General features: G+C 35.9%; 1 protein-coding gene across 2 annotated transcripts; it reads right to left on the reverse strand.

Moving 5' to 3' along the window:
* Positions 1 to 3,428: 3,428 nt before the first annotated feature.
* Positions 3,429 to 18,144, reverse strand: LOC141642757 (putative receptor-like protein kinase At2g42960). Of its 2 annotated transcripts, none has more exons than XM_074451676.1 (8): positions 17,843 to 18,144; positions 16,608 to 17,337; positions 16,411 to 16,515; positions 16,124 to 16,246; positions 15,303 to 15,473; positions 15,078 to 15,207; positions 14,337 to 14,546; positions 3,429 to 4,134 (listed from the first exon to the last, which is right to left on the reverse strand). In XM_074451676.1, exons 2-8 carry the CDS (start codon positions 17,255 to 17,257, stop codon positions 3,985 to 3,987), a joined length of 1,539 nt encoding a protein of 512 aa, XP_074307777.1. In that variant the 5' UTR covers positions 17,258 to 17,337; positions 17,843 to 18,144; the 3' UTR covers positions 3,429 to 3,984. The 2 variants fall into 2 exon arrangements, with proteins under 2 accessions (XP_074307777.1, XP_074307776.1); XM_074451675.1 differs by having other exon boundaries at positions 3,429 to 4,143.
* Positions 18,145 to 21,170: the final 3,026 nt, after the last annotated feature.

The following is a 21,170-nucleotide window of genomic DNA, read 5'->3' on the forward strand; positions in this document are numbered from 1 at the left end:
CTCCACTCAGCCGAGGACGCACCTCGAGAACCAGAGACAAAGAGTCACAGACAGCTGCAATACAACACAACCAACAAACTGTGTACACCAACCAATTACCGCATATACGCTGCCACACAAACACTACAACAACACAACAATCACGACTCAACAACCGACACACTAGACCATCCACAGGAACTGAGTAGGCGAACCTACCTTTACGCAACTACAACCATTCCATGCCAACACACGCAATATCCAGCAACCAAGCAACACCTATATACACAATACAATCATCTATTACTATCATTCTTGTCCTAACTGAAAACACAAGACACAGATGATGATGACGACATACCTATAAGAGGAAAACTTGGCAAAGGATCGCTACCCGACTCAAGCTACGCACTCCTAAGGCATAAGAACCTTCAAGGGCTTCCATGGAGGACATATGGTGAAGGGAAGAGGAAAGGGCGACATTTAGGTTTAGGAGAAAGAGGCGGAAATGATTTGCGGATTTAACAAAACGCGATTATAAACCCTCGCTGAAAAGACGCTACTCGATCGAGTGGCCCACCTACTCGATCGAGTGGCCCCTACTCGATCGAGTATCCAAGCTACTCGATCGAGTAGCCTCTACTCTATCGAGTACCACCCCTAACTCAAAACACAAGATAACTTTGGTACGCACTTCTAAGGCCTATTACTGCTCCCTAGGTCGGTCAACGCTGGTCAACGGGTCTCCAAAAGGGCGGGTATTACATAGTAATATTATGTTAATGGGACACAGTTGTGAGAGGTTATTAGAGTACTTCTAATCTTGTTTTAGATGAGGCGTTGGTGGACATAGTTGTGGCAAGAGAATTGTGGAACATGTGTGGTATTGAACTGGAAACTATAGGTGGTTTATAACCCTTTTTATTGGGACTTAGTAGCATGTTAAGTTATGGGTGAGTTTTGTGGTAATAAAAGAAATGAACTTGAGAAGCTAATGTGAGTTTGTGTAACCGTTGTGGATCGTGAGTTATGATCGTGGAGATGAGTGTATATATATATATATATATATATATATATATATATATATATATATATATATATATATATATATATAGAAGTGTTTCGTTTTGCGGTAATATTGAAGAGTTGGGGTAGTGGTTATGCTGAGGATTTTATGGTATAGGGTATATGGAGTGCAGAATGAATTGAGGTATGAGGACTGTTAGAGAAAGAGAGCCCTGGATATAGGAATGGTTGTAGGTGTTGAGGTTATAGTGGGTTATCGTTGACATGCGGTGGTAATGAGGATTATGGGAGGTATATCAAAGGACTTAGTATTAGTGAGTTACGAGGACGTAACATTTATCTTAAGAGGAGCAGGATGCGACAAGAGAGTTTGATGGTCATACAGGTTGCAATTGGAAGTTTGAGTGTTGGTGTAGAATAAGGATGGATTGTGTGATGGTCGATTTCATTATAGGTAATGGCAGTGCTTGTAGTAGTATGATGTTTGGGAGTGTGAGTAAACTTCCATAGTGTTAACGGATTATGTGATGATGTTTATGTGTGTGAGTAAAATTTGAGGACGAAGTTCGTTTTTAAGGGTGGTAGAATGTAACATTCCGTTTTGGTGGTTGATCTTGTCTGGTGGATTGTCTTGGTATTGAGTTTGCTAGTGAGCGTTATGGAAGTAAGACAGAGTTGGCAACATTTATGTTGGCAACATTTATGTTGGCAACATTTATGTTGGCAACATTTATGTTGTAGGTATTCGATAGTACTATGGAGTTAGTATTGAGAGACTATGTTGTAGTTGAGACGATATCGTGAGCCATGTTGTGGAAGTAAGCGTGGTTGGTAGACTTAGTGTTATGTGTCCATTTTTTTATAGGCTGGGTTGGAACTTCAGGGACGAAGTTCTTTTTAAGGAGGGAAGAGTGTAATACTACGGTTTTTTAAGTCTATTATTCGGCCGAATATGGCTTACTCGGTCGAGTAATGCGTCGTGTGTTTCTAGTCAGGCTACTGTCCAGGAATACTCGGCCGAGTATGGTAATACTCGGCCGGGTAGGGGATACTCGACCGAGTATACTCTATACTCGACCGAGTACCCGGTCTGTTACGGATCATTTCCGCGGTTTTGATTAAAATGATTAGAGATTATATATAAGTCGTTTGTCAGTTTCTAAAGTCATTTCCTCCAAAACCTAAACTACGTTTCATTCTCCTCTAATCATCTTCATCAATTCCAAGGCAAAGGTCGTCGATTGTGGGTTCTAGCATCTTATTCCGTGTCAATCGCCGTAGTAAGTGTCTTATCCTTGTCGATCTATTATTGTTCTTATAAGTTAGCAAACCCTAGGTTGGGTTAATTTGGGGGTTTGGGGTTTTGGTCATCGTATGTGTTGTTGATTGTTAATTATCGTTATTGTAGGTGATGATGTGTTACTCCTTGTGCATTTCTATGATTGGCTGCGGCATAATAGATTACGAGAAGGTAGGGTTTCCCTACTCAGTTTACCGTTAATTGATTTAAGATTATGTTGTATTGTGTACGATTGATTGTTTGTTGATCATTGTTGGAGCGTTGGAGTTGATGTGGTTGTTGAGTGGAGTCACCTGCGGGAGTGGCTTCACGCCCTAATTTCGCCCTCTGTGGAACCCGCCACAGGAGGGGATGTGCACATTAATGAACAAGGTTATCGCTCGTTGATGAGAGGGGCTTAGGTGGGGATTGACTGCGGTCCCCCACTGGTGGCGAGGGTTACCTGTTGCGATGGGTAATCTGGCAGGGCTACACAATTCGGTGTGTAGTCGGTTACTATGTGAGTTCGGGAGTTTGGAGGTGGATGATGATCAGCAGTTTGCCTTTTGTACTTGTCTTATTTTGATTATGCAGTAAACTGACCCCGGTAATTGTTTTATAAACTGTGGTGATCCATTCAGAGATGGTGAGCAGATTGAGCAGGTATGAGATGGTTTGCACGAGGGATAGCTAGGATGGAGTCATCACGTGTCACTAGAGTCTTCCGTTGTGTCTTGAACTTATATTTCTTTCAGTTGGTTTGATATCTTGGAACAGATGTATTTCACTTTACAGTTTTGGGTTTTGGATATGTAATCACTTAAACTCATTTACTAAAGTATGTTTCTTTATGGTCAATTTGATATACATTACCTCGGGTAACCGAGATGGTGATGGTCCCTCATGCTATAGTCAATTTGATATACATTGCCTTGGGTAACCGAAATGGTGACGGTCTCTTATGCTAGGGTTGTCTTGGTAAGGCACCTTGGTATGTAGGAGTGTCACATAATCGTCTGCAAACACAACCGCTGCAATTGAAAAACGTTGGATGCCGCGTGCTCCCAACTAGTATATATATATATATATAAATTCAATTAATTTAAGTTTTGACGTCAATAAAATATAACTTATAAACTTTAAAAACTCGGAAAAATACATATAAACTCACTTGCTAAAAAGGGTCAGACCATGTATCAGTAATCCTTTTTTCCATAACATGGACGTCCATTTCTCACGCAACTGTCCAGCCACATATGCTAAGTGGTATGCTATTAGTCAAGTATGAAATGCAAACCCAATAAATAAATAAAATGAGGTAAAAACAAATATAGGGGTGTACAATGACCAGCTACTAACACCCTGATCATCCCAACTTAACAAATGTAATCATGGGGATAATTAACACAACAGATAACCAGAAATCCCTTCACACTAATCATATTTGTACAAAGGTGCTCCTCCAAAATTTCCATCTTCCATTTTCCTCGAGCTGAGAGAACACGTTAAAGTAGAGAGGCATGCATTCATTTAAAGGCTTCAACCCCATGGGAACTATACAGAACATAAGGCCAAGCTTGGTAGTAATCCCTGTGGAAGAGTATTTGAAGTCTTGAACCTTGGAAATATGCCTACCCTTTCATTTAGCGCGAAAATCAGAGGTAGCGTCACTTGTCGGGAAGGGGCAGTTTAGACTAATGTTATATTAGAGGTACTGTTATACATTCACTTGTTCCAGGGGCATGTTTCTCGATGCCTTCTATCACGCTCTCATCACCGACTGAACTAGCAGTCTCCTTCACGACCTCAAATTCCATGCTGGCTGAACGACTCTTTCTATTTCTCCGGTCCTGGAGAGACTAAAATTGTAAGATAATATTTAGAAGTTAGAACCAATAAGTCTTATATGAGACACTTTCACATCTGCAGACCAGTTCAAATACCTATGAATTCCTCATTTGATTATATGGTTCAAGAATTGGTCTCACATAGACCTAGCAAACAGATCAGGTCGTGTCGTGTTCGTGTCGACTTTAAACGTGTCATCACTACCTCAACCCTAACCTGACCCAATTACATAAACGGGTCATTTGTCTGAACCCTAACTCAGCCCATTTAATTTTTGTATAACCCAACCCGACCTGTTTAACCCATTTATTGTAGGTTAAACCCACCTAACCCGTTTAACCTAATAAACTAATAAGTAAGCTAAGCTTTATAGCCCTATTATCCCAGAAATGATGAATGAGAATGCTTATTTTTAAAATTTTAAATTGTTTGGTTGGATTATAGATTCAACCCAAATATATTAAAATATACTCCGTATTATGACACTTTTAAATAATTGGGTTATTCGTGTCAGGTTCGTGTCAAAAGAGCTCAAACCTAACCCGCCTCATTTAAGTTTCGTGTCGTGTCCGTGTCAACCCAATTACTTAAATGGGTCACAATGTCTCAACCTTAACCCGCTAACTTCGTACGGGGTTCATATTGAGTTTTCGGGTCATGTCAATGATTGCACCTCAAGTCTCACATGTCAGAGCTCTGATATAAATTTTATATTGTTTCATGATTGATCCCCCATTTTCATAGTACTATTTTGGGGTAGGGCCCTTAGGGAAATATATTCGGGGCGGGGCGGGGGGGGGGGGGTCCCTAAAAAATGACGAAAGTACATTTACGGATGACCTAATGATAGCTGGACAACCTACTTTAAAATCATATTAGGTGCTCAAGCATGCGACTTTAACCTAGCTTATAGTTGAAATCAATTTTTTTCATTTTTCTACCCTAAAAAAAATTCTCTTCTTCTACTATTCACAAAAAAGAATAGGTGCCCATCGGACTTCAATACAAAACAAATATAGTTAACCAGACTCACTTTTTGGACGCAATCTCTTACTCTTTGCATAAGGCTTCCAAAAAGTTTGAGCCGGCCGTGCTAACAACGAGATCTTTTTAGGCCCTGTTCTTTTGGACTTAAAGTCACTTAATTTAAGATCACTACAGATCCTATAAGTTCAGTTCAGATTCTATAAGTTCAGTTCAGTTCAAATCCTATAAGTTCAAATCCTATAAATTCAGTTTAGAAAAGTAATATACAGAGTATTTTTTTTTTAAACCGACGCAAAAACATTTGACATTATTAATTATTCGATACATATATACATTATTATTTTCAAAACAAAATTATCACTTTTCTCATTATTTTTTATCGTAATGTAACCGTAGTATAATGTATGAACAAACCAATGTATATAAAGCGGAAAAATGTTATTATTTTACCATGTGTTTTAGATTATATTTTCTTATCAGTGTTCTCTCTTGGCTACCCACTAATTTCATGTAAAAATTTTGTTTAATCTCACTAAAAGTTTGCGTTTTTTTATAATAATAATAATAATAATAATAATAATAATAATAATAATAATAATAATAATAATAATAATAATAATAATTATTGTGGTTTTATAAAAAAAAAACAAAATAATAATAATAATAAATACTCCCTCCTATTCATAATAACTCTCCCCTTTCAAAAGGGCACGCAAATTAAGGGGAGGGTTATTTTATTGTAAAGTATTGTGGTGGTGTAAGGTAATTGGAGAAAGAGGGAAGATATTATTGTGGGTAAGATGATTAAAATAAATATTGTTGTGGGGTAAGGTGATTAAAATAAGATAAAGTATGAGTATTGTGGGATATTGTTTTGGGGTGAGGTGATTAAAATAAGAATAAAACTTTACTAAATAAGGAAAGAGGGAGAGTTATATGAATAGATGAAAAAGGAAATAGAGAGAGAGTTATTATGAATAGGAGGGAGTATAATAACAATAACAATAACAATAACAATAAAAATAACAATAACAATAACAATAACAATAATAATATTTAAGTTCAATTAATTTAAGTTAATTTAAATTCGGATCGTGTAAGTTCAGTTCAGATCATATAAGTTCAATTCAGATTGTATAAGTTCAGTTCAGTTCAGATCCTATAAGTTCAATTCAGTTCAGATCCTATAAGTTCAATTCAGTTCAGATCCTATAAGTTCAATTCAGTTCAGATCCAATAAGTTCAGTTCAGTTCAGATCCTATAAGTTCAGTTCAGATCCTATAAGTTCAGTTCAGATCAGATCCGTTTCAGTCCAAAAGAACAGGGCCTTAGAGGCATTTAAAAAGGGAAATATAGCAAATCACCCCCATAAGTTTGATACGATGTGCAATTAAGTCCCTTAACTTATAAATGTAGCAAATAGGCCCCATAAATTTCTCTTAATGTGCAATTTACCACATCTCTTATTTTTAGTAATGAAATTAATGAAATTTCTAAATTAAATATATAACTCCGCCTGTGAGTGTTTTCGGGCATTCGCTGCCGGTCCCAAGCCCGGATAAAGGAGGAGGGTTGCGGTAGGTCTGTGGCAGCCAGCATAAAAACTTAGTCACATTTTATGGACATGAATCGGAATTTGAACATTGTTGGGCGTCTCCTCGGAAGCGACGCGCCGCACTTCTTAGACCGGGTGTAGTGATAAGTATGTGAGGGTTGCTAGGTCGTCGCCCGGAAGCGACGCGCCATCTTTACATCTGGGGGTGGTGTCAAATAGGCAAGGGTGCGCTACATCTTCTAGACCCGGGTGTAGTGAAAAGTATGCTAGGGTTGTTAGGTCGTCGCCCAAAAGCGGCGCGCCACCTCGAAGTATGGGTGTGGTGTCAAATAGGTTTGGATCTAGGAAGCATGGTCAAGAGCGGGTAAAGAAATCAGGACATGACTTTAGGAAGGGTAGTAGGTTACGGTTTGGTACTTGGAATGTTGGCTCTTTGACATGGAGATTAGCTGAGGTAGGGGAGGTTATGAAAAGGAGGAGAGTGCATATAATGTGTCTACAAGAGACAAAGTGGATCGGAGATAAAGCAAGGGTGATAGCGCCTTGGGGTTATAAGCTTTGGTACACGGGTAAAGACAAAAGTCGTAATGGAGTGGGTATTGTCATTGATAAAGATTACATTGATGATGTGGTAGAGGTATCGAGAAAGAGTGATAGGATTATGAGTATTAAGCTTGTAGTCGGGGATGAGGTGGTGACGGTTATAAGTGCTTACGCAACCCAAGTAGGTTTGGATGCTTCTTTTCGACGAGCCTTCTGGGAAGATTTGGAAGAGGTTGTAGAACGTGTCCCTATTGGAGAGAAATTGATCATTGGTGGTGACCTCAATGGGCATGTGGGTACTAGTCGAGTTGGCTTTGAGAACATTCATGGGGGTTTTGGGTTCGGGGAGAGAAATGAAGCAGGAAGTGACATATTGGATTTTGCTTTGGCATATGACTTGGGTATAATGAACACTTGGTTCGAGAAAAGACATTCTCATTTGGTGACCTATAGAAGTGGAGGTAATGCTAGTCAAATTGACTTCCTTTTGGTAAGGAATGTGTGGAGGAAAGAGTACACCGATTGCAAGGTCATACCCGAGGAAAGTGCCGCAACACAACATAGACTAGTGGTTCTTGATTTTCGGGGTAAGAGAGACTTGAGGAAGAGAAAGATAATCGGTGAGGCACGGATCAAGTGGTGGAAGCTACAAGGGGGAAACCAACAAGCGTTTTTGGATAAGGTTGGAAGTAGCGATATTTGGTCGGATTGTGAGGAGAAAGATATTGATGCAACGTGGGATAAATTGGAGCATGTTGTAAAGGAGTTGGCGAGGGAGGTATTAGGGGAATCTAAAGGGAATAGACCATCAAGTAAGGACACATCTTGGTGGAACGAGGTGGTGAGACAAGCGATAAAGACTAAACGTGAATGCTATAAGGTTTTGGGGAAATGCATGAGTGATGAGAACTTTGAAAAGTACAAGGAAGCTAGACGAGCCGCTAAAAAGGTCGTACGGGATGCGAGGGCAAAAGTTAACCAAGAAGTGTATGCCAGGTTGGACACGAGAGAAGGAGAGAAGGATATCTATAAACTGGCTCGCATAAGAGACCGAAAGACGAGAGATATTGGGAGAGTTAGGTGTGTGAAAGATATGGACGACAAGGTTCTGGTTCAGGATAACGAGATAAAGGCTAGATGGAGTTCTTACTTTGATAATTTATTCAATGGACATCAGGAACAAGGTTTTGGGGATGTAGAAGTAACACCAAGCATGGTTAATTAGGAATTTGTGCGTAGAATACAAAAGAGTGAAGTTAGAAAGGCGTTAAGGAAGATGGGGTCAAAGAAAGCGGAGGGACCGGATGGTATACCCATAGAAGTTTGGAGGTGCTTCGGGGAGAAAGGGATTGAATGGGTAACCATGCTCTTCAACAAGATTTGGAGGAGCAACAAGATGCCATCGGCTTGGAGGAAAAGCACTCTTGTCCCTTTGTACAAGAACAAAGGTGATGTCCAAGAGTGTTCCAATTATCTAGAATTAAACTTATGAGTCATACAATGAAGTTATGGGAGCGGGTAATCGAGCAAAGGCTTAGGAGATATGTAGACATCTCGGAAAACCAATTTGGATTTATGCCCGGGAGATCGACTATGGATGCGATTTTTATCATGAGACAATTGATGGAATACCATCAGGACAAGAAGAAGGATTTGCATATGGTTTTTATTGACTTGGAAAAGGCATATGATAGGGTACCAAGAGAAGTACTTTGGTGGGCTTTGGCGAGAAAGGGTGTGTCGCGAAAATATATTGACCTCATAAAGGACATGTATGAGGGGGCTAGTGCAAGTGTTCGCACTAATGTTGGGAGAACGGAAGAATTTCCTATTACCATCGGGGTGCATCAAGGTTCCGCACTTAGTCCTTTTCTCTTTGCTATAGTTATGGATGAGTTGACAAGGGATATTCGGGACGACATCCCTTGGTGTATGATGTTTGTTGATGATATTGTGTTGATTGATGAGACAAAAGAGGGGGTGGAGAGAAAGTTGGAATTGTGGAGGCGGACTTTAGAGACTCGTGGGTTCAGCCGAGCAGAGTAAGACCGAGTATTTGAGGTGTCCGTTCACTAAGGTGGCGGGGTTGAGATCGACAGAGGCGGGGAGTATTATTTTCGATGGGAATGTTGTTGAGGGTTCGGATTTCTTCGGATATCTAGGATCTATTATTCAAAAAGATGGGGAGTTAGACGGAGATGTGGCTCACAAAATTAAAGCGGGATGGTTGAAATGGAAAAGTGCTTCAGGGGTTTCTATGCGATAAAGATATGCCCCAAAGATTAAAGGGAAAATTTTATCGCACGGCAATTAGGCTCGCCCTACTTTACGGCTCCGAGTGTTGGGCGTGAAACATTGTCACATTCAAAAGATGAGTGTGGCGGAGATGCGCATGTTGAGGTGGATGTGCGGACATACAAGGAAAGATCGGTTAAGGAATGAGGTGATTAGGAAAAAGGTTAAAGTGGCGCCAATAGAGGACAAGATGATGGAAAACCGACTAAGATGGTTTGGCCATGTGAGAAGGAGACCTATGGACGCACTTTTGATTAGGAGGCCGGAAACTTGGAGAACAGAAAAGGTCCCTAGAGGCAGAGGAAGACCGAGACAGACAAGGTTGAGAGTGATAGAGCACGATATGAGAGTTCCGGGGCTTGAGGAGAGTATGGTGACGGAGAGGGCACAATGGAGGGAAAGGATACATGTGGATTTTTAGTATTTGATGTTTTTTGACAGATTTAGTGTTTTTATTTATTTATTTAATTTAAAGAAATTAATTTATTTATTTTTCTCTCCTTTATTACACACTTTTTCAACAACCACTTTCTTATAGATTTTACCTGGTTCATTCCGGATCCTTAACTCTATTTCGGTTTTTAAAAATCGTTTTAATCTTTTCTCTCGATTTAAATTTTAAGTTTTTATAAAAGAAAGACGGAATTCGATTTTAAAACCCCTAAGTTCACCTTGACTTTCCATTACATTTTCGTTCTCCCTTTTGTTTTTTATCTTCCCTTTTTTATTCGCATTTTGAGGCGTGCGTTCACCCATGGACGGTTCGAAAGGATGATTCATGTCAGCCGACCCCAAATCATTTTGGGATTAAGGCTCTGATGTTGTTGTTGTTGTTGTTGTCTAAATTAAATATATTTACTATTATTAAAAGTCAAAAATATTGATCAAATATTAATCCTGAAATTCCTAATTATTAGAAAGCATGTTTAAATATTTTTTATTTATTTATTTTGGTGAAAAAATATTCATAATATGAGAATTTTTACTTTTTAGTGAAGTTACAATGAAAAGTTACATATCCAAATTTTTTTTGATCTTAAATTTGGTTCACATTTTTGGCTGAATATGTAAATACTGTATTTAATTTAATAGATACTAGTTTGAATGCCCGTGCGTTGCAACGGGGTAATTAGCTTATTTATAATGCAAAAAAAAAATGTTATAAGCGTTTAATGTTTACATTATATGTCTAATGATTTGTTTACATATTATTAAAATCTCTCTTTCAAAAAAAATAAAAGATTAATATATACGTGGGTTAACTCTTATTTATAATCATATAATCACCCCACCTTATACTAATCTTTCGATGTGGGACAATTCTACTATTTATAAGTAATATTCACAAAAATTGGATTTTTTTTTGATGTGGGACAATTCTAATATTTATACGTAATATATATTTATCAAACCTGCATTATTTTTCAATGTGGGACAAATAACATACTCAGAATTACTCCATCTTTTTCTGCACTTAGTTCGACATCCAACCAGATCTCGAATACCGACTACAGACAATTGCTACTTATTATATCTAATAGTTATATTTAAATTTAATATTATGATCAAGTACTCTCCATTAATATTTGTACGTTATTTTTCTTCAAAAAAAAAATTAACATAATTGAGATACGAAAATTTCTCGTGGTACCCCTTAATTTTGTTAGATTTTCCATGTTACCCCTACTTTTAAAAATCTGCCTATGGCCTTGAGGTTCCATTTTTTTGCCCATGGTACCCCATAATGTAAAGGTTGTTAAATGGACGTTAAGTTTGATGGCGTGACAATAAAATAACAATTAAAAAATAATACCCCCTTTATTGTTTTATTGGTACGGATATCTCTCTTTCAAAAGCAAATTTAATTAACTATATCATTATAATATTTGGAAATTTCTCATGATAACCTTGAACTTTGATAGATTACACATGCTACCATGGACGTTTGTTTTCTATTTTTTTTTATCATAATTAAAATATGTGCAAATGATAAGAACCTATACTCTAATGATAGAATATTTTTTAACACAATTCTAATTATATTATTTAAACATAATATATTTATTACCACACCTACATTATTTTTCAATATGGGACATATAAAATCTATAGGTAGAAAATATAATGATATAAACTTTTAAGAGCTCTCCAAGACAATACTTAAGCGATTCAAAAGATTTTGGGTTGATGCCTAAGTTCCAAGGATGCTCATAGAATCACCAACCTTATGCTCTATTTTGATGTGGGAAAATTCTATTTTTTATATGTAGTATATTTATCACACCTATATTATTTTTCAATGTGGGAGATATAACATACTATGAAATACACCATCTTTAATATGTGCAAATTATATGAAATCTATATATACTCTAATGATAGCATTTCTTACCATGAATCGAATAATATTATTTTCATAATTTTTTTACCTACATGATTTTGTCAAATGAAATTTAAAAGTTTTTATATAAAAATTAAAAACATTACTTGAATATAAAATAAGAAATACATAGTATATATTATAATAACTAAAAGATTTTCCAAACATTAACTTAGATTAGAAACCATTATTGCACGTGACAAAGAATACAAACTCTTTAAGAGTTATCTCTGACAATACTTAAGGGAATCAAAAGATTTTGGGTTATGACTTCTATTTATAATCATAAGATCACCATGCCTTATGGTAATATTCCGATGTGAGACAATTCTAATATTTATACATAGTATATTCACCACACTTACGTTACTTTTCAATGTAGGACAAATAACATACTAAGTACACCATTTTTTTTTTGGCACCTACTTTGACATCAACCCCATTTAATAATGAGAAAATACAATACAATATACACTCTAATGATAGCATTTTTTTGTCACAATCTAATTATATAATTTTCATACGAGACTTTTTTTTCAAATGAAATATAAAGTTTTTATATCAAAATTATAAACATTACTTTAATATAATATAGAAAATGTATATATAGGGGACATTTCTATTATTTACACATAATATATTCACAACACCTACATTATTTTTCAATGTGGGACATATAACATACTAAAAAGTCTAAATCTTTTATATCAAAAAATTTTGGATTAATACATAAGTTTCAAGGATGCCTCCTATTTATATTTATAGAATCACCCTACCGTATACTATTATTTCAATGTGAGATACATAATTTAATTATTTAGACGTAGTATGTTCATAATGCGTACATTATTTTTCAATGTGAAAGATATAACATACCAAGAAATACATGTCTCTTCTTAAAAAAACCACTATTGTATACATATTATTTTTCTTTGAAGGTAAAATCACTTAGTCTCGATCATTAGATATGGATCTCTACATCGTACATGTAACGACTCATTAACGCTCTATTACTGCATTCAGAAGACAACCATTAGTAAAATCTTTAGTTTTTTTATTTTCTTGTTCATGTTCTTAACTCTTTCCCGGGTAGTTCCCAACGATTTCCACTTTATTTTTTATATCATATCGTAGATAATGATAGAAAATCTTAAGAGCTCTTTAAAACAATATTTATGAGACTCAAAAAATTTTGGGTGGATACATAAGTTCCAAATATGCATCCTATTTATAATCATAGGATCACATGACCTTATACTAATCTTTCGATGTGGGACAATTATACTATTTATATGTAGTATATTCACCACACCTAATTATTTTTCAATGTGGGACAAAACATACTAAAAAGTACACAATTTTACGTATTAAGAAGTACACCATCTTTAATATGTGCAAATAATATGAAATTTATACTCTAATGATAGCATTTTTTAACACAAAGCTAATTATATTATTTTCATAATTTTTTTAACGATATTTTTTTGCCAAATGAAATGTAAAAGTTTGATATAAAAATTGGAAATATCACTTGAATATAATTTAGGAAATATACATATTATAATAATTAAAAGATTTTCCACTTTATTTTTTACATCAAAAATTATACTTTCCTAAATTGATTTTTGATGATGTGGACGCTCTCAAATCGCTCGAAAAAACTCTCTTTTATATATATATATATAGAGATATTTAAAATGATTTTTATAATAGAAAATAATAGATTTTAGTTAAAAAAAATGGTAGAAAAATTGATTTGGTTTTAATTGCACATTTTTGAAAACTTATGGGGGTAATTTGCTACAAGTGAAACTTAGGGGGTTGAATTGCACATAGTACATAAGTTATGGGGGTAATTTGCTACATCCCCGAATTTAAAAGTCACTACTTCCATCTCAAATTTATCTTCCCCATTAACCTTTCATGATCAACCGACCTTCGCTTGGACCATTGATCCACCAAATATACATAGTTTGTTATGTTTGAGTTATCATCTTTCCAAAGTGGTTACTATTGTATTTTTATGAACAAAATATTGGTCAACGTCCACCAAAGTCAAACATGGACAATTATAAATGGAATGAAGGGAGTATTTGTTTAGGTCTGTCACGGAAACAAATCCTGCAAACAAAAGAATCTAAAAACCGAAATAACCAAACCCTGATCACATTAGAAGCAAGGACGGATATGGCTTTCAAGAGAACGCTAGTCAACAGTTACACACAAATCTTAGATCAAAGATTTATCTTTCTGACCATGCACTCTTTATTCTCGATGCTGCTTTGGGATAAATAAAAGATGTATCTAATACTAGAGCTCAAAAAATAAGACAAATGGCAGAACACTTTTTAGAGAAATTTAATATAAAAAAAAATACAAATTAAGAAGTCAGAAGCAAAAACATAGAGATGCATTACAGATACTTTAGGTCAAAGAAGGATACCTCACGATTTGGATATTCATCAGCTTCCAGCATTCTTACAACTTGACTCATTTTAGGTCTTTTTTCAGGGTCAGGATCAATACATCGAAGTGCTACGAGAAGCACTCGTTTCAAAGCTCGAGTTGAAGGTTTGACATCGAGATTTGGATCTATGACTTCCTCGGCCCTTCTAGTTCCTACCATGACTTTCAGCCACTCTACAAGATTGACCTGTCAAGAGAAAAATGACAGTAATTTGGTAGAACTTTTGTATGATCGATTGTGTTTGATATCTACATTTACTTTCTCTTGAGCAGAACAAAAGATGGACCCATGCAGGATGCTGCGTGCACAATACAATATGACATAACTACCTCTTTCCGTTTTCACTTACTCCATTTGACTTTGATTGTCAATTGATATCAAGTCAACATTGACCATTAAATGCTCCAAATATGTGTAGGGATACAAACTATATAGTAATGGGTGAGAAGACATGAATTGAAGATGTAATTATTGTCGTAATTAGGACAATAATTTTGTCGTAATTACTAATTAATGGAAACAACTAATAGCATTTTATCATTTATTTGTTGTAATTATTGTATATAGTGAGAACATATGAATTAAAGTAGTCAAAATACTCGACAACTGAAGTCAAATAAGGACAACACATGTAGGGATGGGGATTGTACAAAAGAGGATGACACTTGGATAGTGATGTCCAAAACGCTCAATTTCTCAGAAGCATGGTTCAAATACCTCATTAGCAGGCCGGGCATAGTCTACAGGGTCTCTCGCAGTTATGGCTTCCAGGAGCAAGACACCAAAACTATAAATGTCACTCTTTTCATTCAGCAAGCCACTGTTGGCATATTCTGGTGCCACATACCTATAGTTTACAAATGGCGACAGCAAGAAAAGTTGTCTGATTAATAGCACACTTACATTGAACACGATAACTATCAACATGACAATGACACGAACCCGAAAGTTCCCATGACTCTGGTGTTTAGGTGGCTTTCACCAGAATCCAAGAGCTTTGCTAATCCAAAATCAGAGAGCTTTGCATTGAAATCAGTATCAATCAATATATTACTCGATTTTATATCTCGGTGAACAACCTTTGGCTCTATAGATTCATGCAAATAGGCAAGCCTGCAACACAAAGAAATGGTTTTCAACAACTACTGACTAAATAAAAGGTGACCAATTAATCAATGTGCCACCACCACATCTCATTCCGGACTGCACCCAACCCACTATCATCAGTCCACTGTGGATAACCACCATCACTGACTCTACCTAAACCACTACGTCAATAGTCAAGACCCGGCCATCAAGATTAGATTGAGGGCTGACTGCTGAGAGGTAGAAGAGATAGAGGCTGGATGTGTCACGGTGGGTGGGTGGTAGCATATTGGTCATGGTTAGTGATGGTTCCACATCTGTCGAGTGGTGGTTGGTGGACAAGTTGGGTTGTGGTGGATTGTAAAGGGCAACTCGAGTGTTGGTTGGTGGGCGAGTTTGAGTGTGGGTAGTAAGCGGGCAAGTCGGTGGTGGGAGATGATTGTGGTGGCTTGGCGGTGGGAGTTAAATGTGGTGGCTCCTGTGTTGATAGGGATAGAGGAAAAGGTGAGAAATGAGGGTAAAATAGTAACTTCTACAATAAATTTACAAATAAGGAAATGTTTATAACTGAGTGGATATACTCAAAATGGAATATGTATACAAATGATTGGAAAGGAGGGAGTATCTAACATCCATTATCACTTGAAAGGAAATCTTAAATATGATAATGAACTTACGCCTTAGCTGTACCAAGAACAACTTTCATACGGGCCTCCCACATAAGGGTCCCGTGGTGACGCATAGCTCCATGCAACCATTGTTCCAAGTTTCCATTATTCACGTATTCATAAACAAGCATCCTAATAAGTTGATATCAGAAACAGATTAGAAGTAGCAAAATACCTAGATAGTGGCACATTATGTACAGGTTTGTAAAGCATCCAAATTGTGAGGCACTCAACCATCAAGAAAGCACATACAACTCATGTAAGTATATTGTAAACAAAGAAAGATGGTGCCTCACCGGTGAACTCCCTCAATGCAATAGCCAAGAAGCCGCACCAAGTTTTTATGTCGGACATGACCAATAGCGTCCACCTCCACCCTAAATTCTTTCTCAGCTTGACCTCTGTAGAAAATCAATCAGCCTCAATTTAAGTTCAAAGGTATTGGCCACAAAATACGTGATCCATTGTAAGCACAAATGTGAACTGTACTTACAAATTATTGACAAGTCTCTTCACGGCCACCTCAGTTCCATTTACTAGTAGTCCTTTGTATACTACACCATATCCACCCTCCCCTATGATATTATTTGGAGAAAAACGGGCAGTTGCCATTTCAAGATCCCGAAGAGTAAACCAGTGTCCCCAACCAAGGTGTGATATCTCAGGCAAACCAACCAAAGGAGAGGCTGATGCAAGGCCATAAGATGATGAACCGTGCTTTGGAATGGTGCCAAAACTTCCATCTTCCCCAGAGTGTGAACTAAAAGCTTTATCATGGTGATGTGTAGAGCTGCATTGGCTGGTCGTGTCAACATCACTTGACTTTTGCCTACCCAAATGAGAAAACATTTTTCTTGCATGTATATCACTTGATTTATCATGGACATTATATGATACATCATCCTGATGATCACTAGGATGTGATACCCCGACTCTATCAACCCTTATATCCTTGGTTACATTCGGAATTTGAGAAAGAGCAAAAGTGTCTAAGTGTCGTTTAGATTTTCTCCGGAATGTAACCCATACAGATAAGATACAAAGAATGAGAGCTATAAACACACCAACACATAAACCAATCAAAACCCACAGCTTGAGACCTCCGGCTGTCTTCTGTGAAAGTTTATTACTCAGTGCAGACATTATTTGCCTCTTAGCTATACAAAAATCGAATTTGGTTGAGCTTTATGTCAACCAAGAAGTCACAGAATTACACATTCTACCTGGAATAGCATACAAAAAACTACTTCAGAAAGTTTCTTCACCATAAATGAACGTAAAAAATAAAGAAATAACTTATCGCGGGGAATATTTCAATATTCAATCATAGAAATAGAATTCAGCAAAATTCTCATAGTAGAATAGCATACTCCTAAGGGATAGCGCAAATGCTTTTTCCAGCAAAAGAATGAAACTTTTCAGATCCAATTACACCATAATCCATTTTATAACCACATTTCATTCAATTCAACATCTTCACAAAATCAGATACGAAAGTAAAGTCAACACCAACGCAATTGCTCACATTCATTTCAAATTTCACATAAAAGCCCCCAAATTATGTTAGGACCCTAATTCTAATTTTCGTCAAGTTTGCTCTAATTGAAAATGAGAAAACTACCCATTTAACTTAAACAAAAACCCAGAAAGAAAACCAACATAAATTAAAATTAAAATTTGAAACAAAAAAAAAAAAAAAAAAAAAAAAAAAAATGAAAGAAACGTAACCACAGCAGCTGATTGGTGGCGAAATTGGGCTTCACAGATCGACAATGGCGATAAGGAGAGATCGGATGGAAGGTGTCAGTGGAGGATAGAGAATGAGAGAGCTTTGAAAGGGCGTTAATGGCGAGAGATCGGGGAAGTTGAAGGGTGAAGTCCAGATGTGGACTGTGGAGTGTTGCTGAAGATGATGATGACGATGAGTTGATGACTCTAGTTGACAGCAAAGCTAACACGATTATTTTGCCTTCCTTTTTCTTTTCTTAAACTTTCTTTTCTATCTACAATTTGTTTTTTCTGAGATTAGTGAAGTTATCGTATAAATGTACCTTTTTTTAGATGATGGTATTAGAAATCATAACAACTAGTTTTAAACCGTAAAATTCATGGTCTGTTTTAAAATTTGTTTATATTTTCTCCATTTTTTTTATCTTCTTATTTGCTTTTTGAATGCCAAAATTTCTTAACTTTAATCGTAAATATGTTGAAAATAAAATATTTACTTATTATCAAAATATCTTTTGTTTAATAATTTTTTCGACAAAAAAAAACAAATAGAAGTCGGAAGATATGTCAAAGATCTGTTTTAGAGACCATAATAAAGCAAATGAGAAGATAAAAAAATGGAGGAAGTATTAAATAACGCGAATAACATTGTTACTATTAATGTTGCACTTTGTAGTTTGTACAATAATTTGAAAAAATAGAATTTAAAGTTTGATCTTCCTCATTAACAAATTAAACGTTATTGGTCTACATAGTATTATGTAGATCTATCAAATTGACCAGAATTGCAAATATGTCTGAACCTAAACCGTTTTTCATGGTCATAAACCCTTAAATCTTGAAACGCTACCCAAGACTAAATTACAACAAAACAATTTGCTAATTTATTAGGATCAACACCTAGAGGTGTTAAATTCTGACCTGGCCTATAAACCTGATCCGCCTTATCTACTTTTTCCAATGTCAAGACCCATAAAATCTCAACACGAGACCCGTTTAACCCAAACCTGAAATAACCCGGTAATTTAAGGTCGAAATCCCACCCAAAATGACCCGTTAATCCAAACTCGAAATGACCCGTTAATTTAGGGTCAAAAACCAACCCGAAAGAATCGACCTCTTAGATTAAAGATGATCTTATTTAGATTTATTCCCAGAAAAAAAAAAAGGTATTTTATTTTACATCTACTTTTTTATATAGTGGTTTCAAAGAGATCTTATTTAGGAATAGAATGTTTTTTATTTTTTGTTAAAATAACGTTTTTTCCCTAAATAAAATCTAAACTTATTAAAAGTTTGATATCATACAACGTAATTAATATACACAATCAATGTCTTAAATTAGGAAAGAATTTTGTAGTATATCATTTTTCTGGTTTAAGATGCTCTTATTTACCCATAAAAAGACATGTCATATTTGGTGAAATTATATGATGTCATGTCAGCGGTGAAGTTAGAAGATTAATATATATATATATATATATATATATATATATATATATATATAGATAGATTAAATTGTTATTTATTTAACTCAATTAGTAATCAATACATATATATAAAGCAGGAACTTTTCGAGCGATATTAAAGAGTCCAACTTTTTAAGAAATCCTAACAATAGTAGATTTCGAAACAAATTTACTAAAATTATCCTAACTGTTATGAAATATTATTATATATGGGTGTCCATATCTTAGAATATTTTAGAGTATATTATCTTATGAAAACCCTACCCTCATTGTATGTGTATATATACCCCCTCTTAATGCAATAAGAATACAATTCTGTCTCCCTTTTCTCTCTAACTTCTCTCTATAATTCTCTACTATCTTTATTTCACAACACGTTATCAGCACGAAGTTACTCTAACTGATTGGGTAATGAAAAAGAAAAACAGATTCATATATTCTGATTGGGTAATGAAAAAGAAAAACAGATTCATATATTATATATACAGATTTGATAGAGGAGGTTTGTATCATATCTTTATTCTTTATTATTCAGCCGATTTAGGTATTTTCATTTGCTATTAATAATTTTAGGGACTTGCTAAATCCCGCACACTATTTTACTTAATCCTACACAAAATTACCGCTCATTCCAGTTTTGCCCCTTCCATTTGACATACACGACAAAAAAAAAGCTCACCTCTTTCCCTCTCCTCTCTCCCAATCAACTCCCTTTCCGCCGCCGTCTCAAACGACTCCAGTTATACACAAAACCCCTCAATTTGTTTCAAAATCATGAAATAGCACACGAGATAATTAACTTAACACAAATTCATTTCAATATAATTAAATCAAAATCAGAATATTAAACCAAAATAACATTACACTTCAAATTCAAATCAAAATCACAGACCACCGCTCAAAATCGACGTTTTTAATGGAACGACATCGTCAGTCGCATTACCGAAGGCGGTAGAGTTGACTTCTTCTGCACACGACATCGCCGTTAAGAGTTTAGAGAAGACGGTGTATTTGTGGTTTCGACGAATGAGGTGTGGGTGTTGAAGAGCGATAGGTGGGCGAGCGGAGAGTTAATCGACTTAATTATCATCGCCGGTCGGTGGCCAGCGACGGCGTTTGAGGCGGCAGAGGAGGTTAGTCGGTTGGGAGAGGAGAGAGAAAGAGAAGGGTGAGGAAATTAGGTTTAATTTTCTTTAGTTTGGGGTGAAATGAAAGGGGCAAAACGGGAATATGTCGGTAATTTGTGTAGGATTTAGTAAAATAGCGTGCGGAATTTAGCAATTGCGTAATTTTATTTACTAATTCAAATGACTATAATATACAAAACAATTTTTATTTTTATTTTTTGAATCTAGTACTTCTATACTCTCGGGGTCCTGGAAGGCTAGAACTCATTTATCATGATAATACTCATTTGATAATTGCATCGGCTTCCTAATTGATAATTACAAGAGAATGCATCCTTCTGCAACATGAGTTTTTGTTAATACCAATACGGAGTATTTGATTGAGTCCTCTAAAATCATGAATTAATAAGGATAAGGATTTCATAAAAGAATTGACGATGTAATGATAATTTCCTCCATACGCCATTAGAATGTAAATTTTTTCCCAACTTTGATTTGACATTACTAGGCTTAATGATCTGCAATTTGTCTTTGTTTATGGAGATATTGGTTGAATATTTTGACTAATTTTTTTTTTTTCTTCCCATGAAATTTGTTCCGGGTGTAATTCCAGAGCAGTTATTTGTTACCACCCGTGCTTGTAGAATGACGTCTCTTGGTTGAATCCTCCTTTCGGTCTCCTGAAACAATGAACAAACTGAGGGCTCGGCTTTAGGCCGAGCGAACTCACTC

The sequence above is a fragment of the Silene latifolia genome, chromosome 2, assembly GCF_048544455.1.
Source record: "Silene latifolia isolate original U9 population chromosome 2, ASM4854445v1, whole genome shotgun sequence".
Classification (NCBI taxonomy): domain Eukaryota; kingdom Viridiplantae; phylum Streptophyta; class Magnoliopsida; order Caryophyllales; family Caryophyllaceae; genus Silene; species Silene latifolia.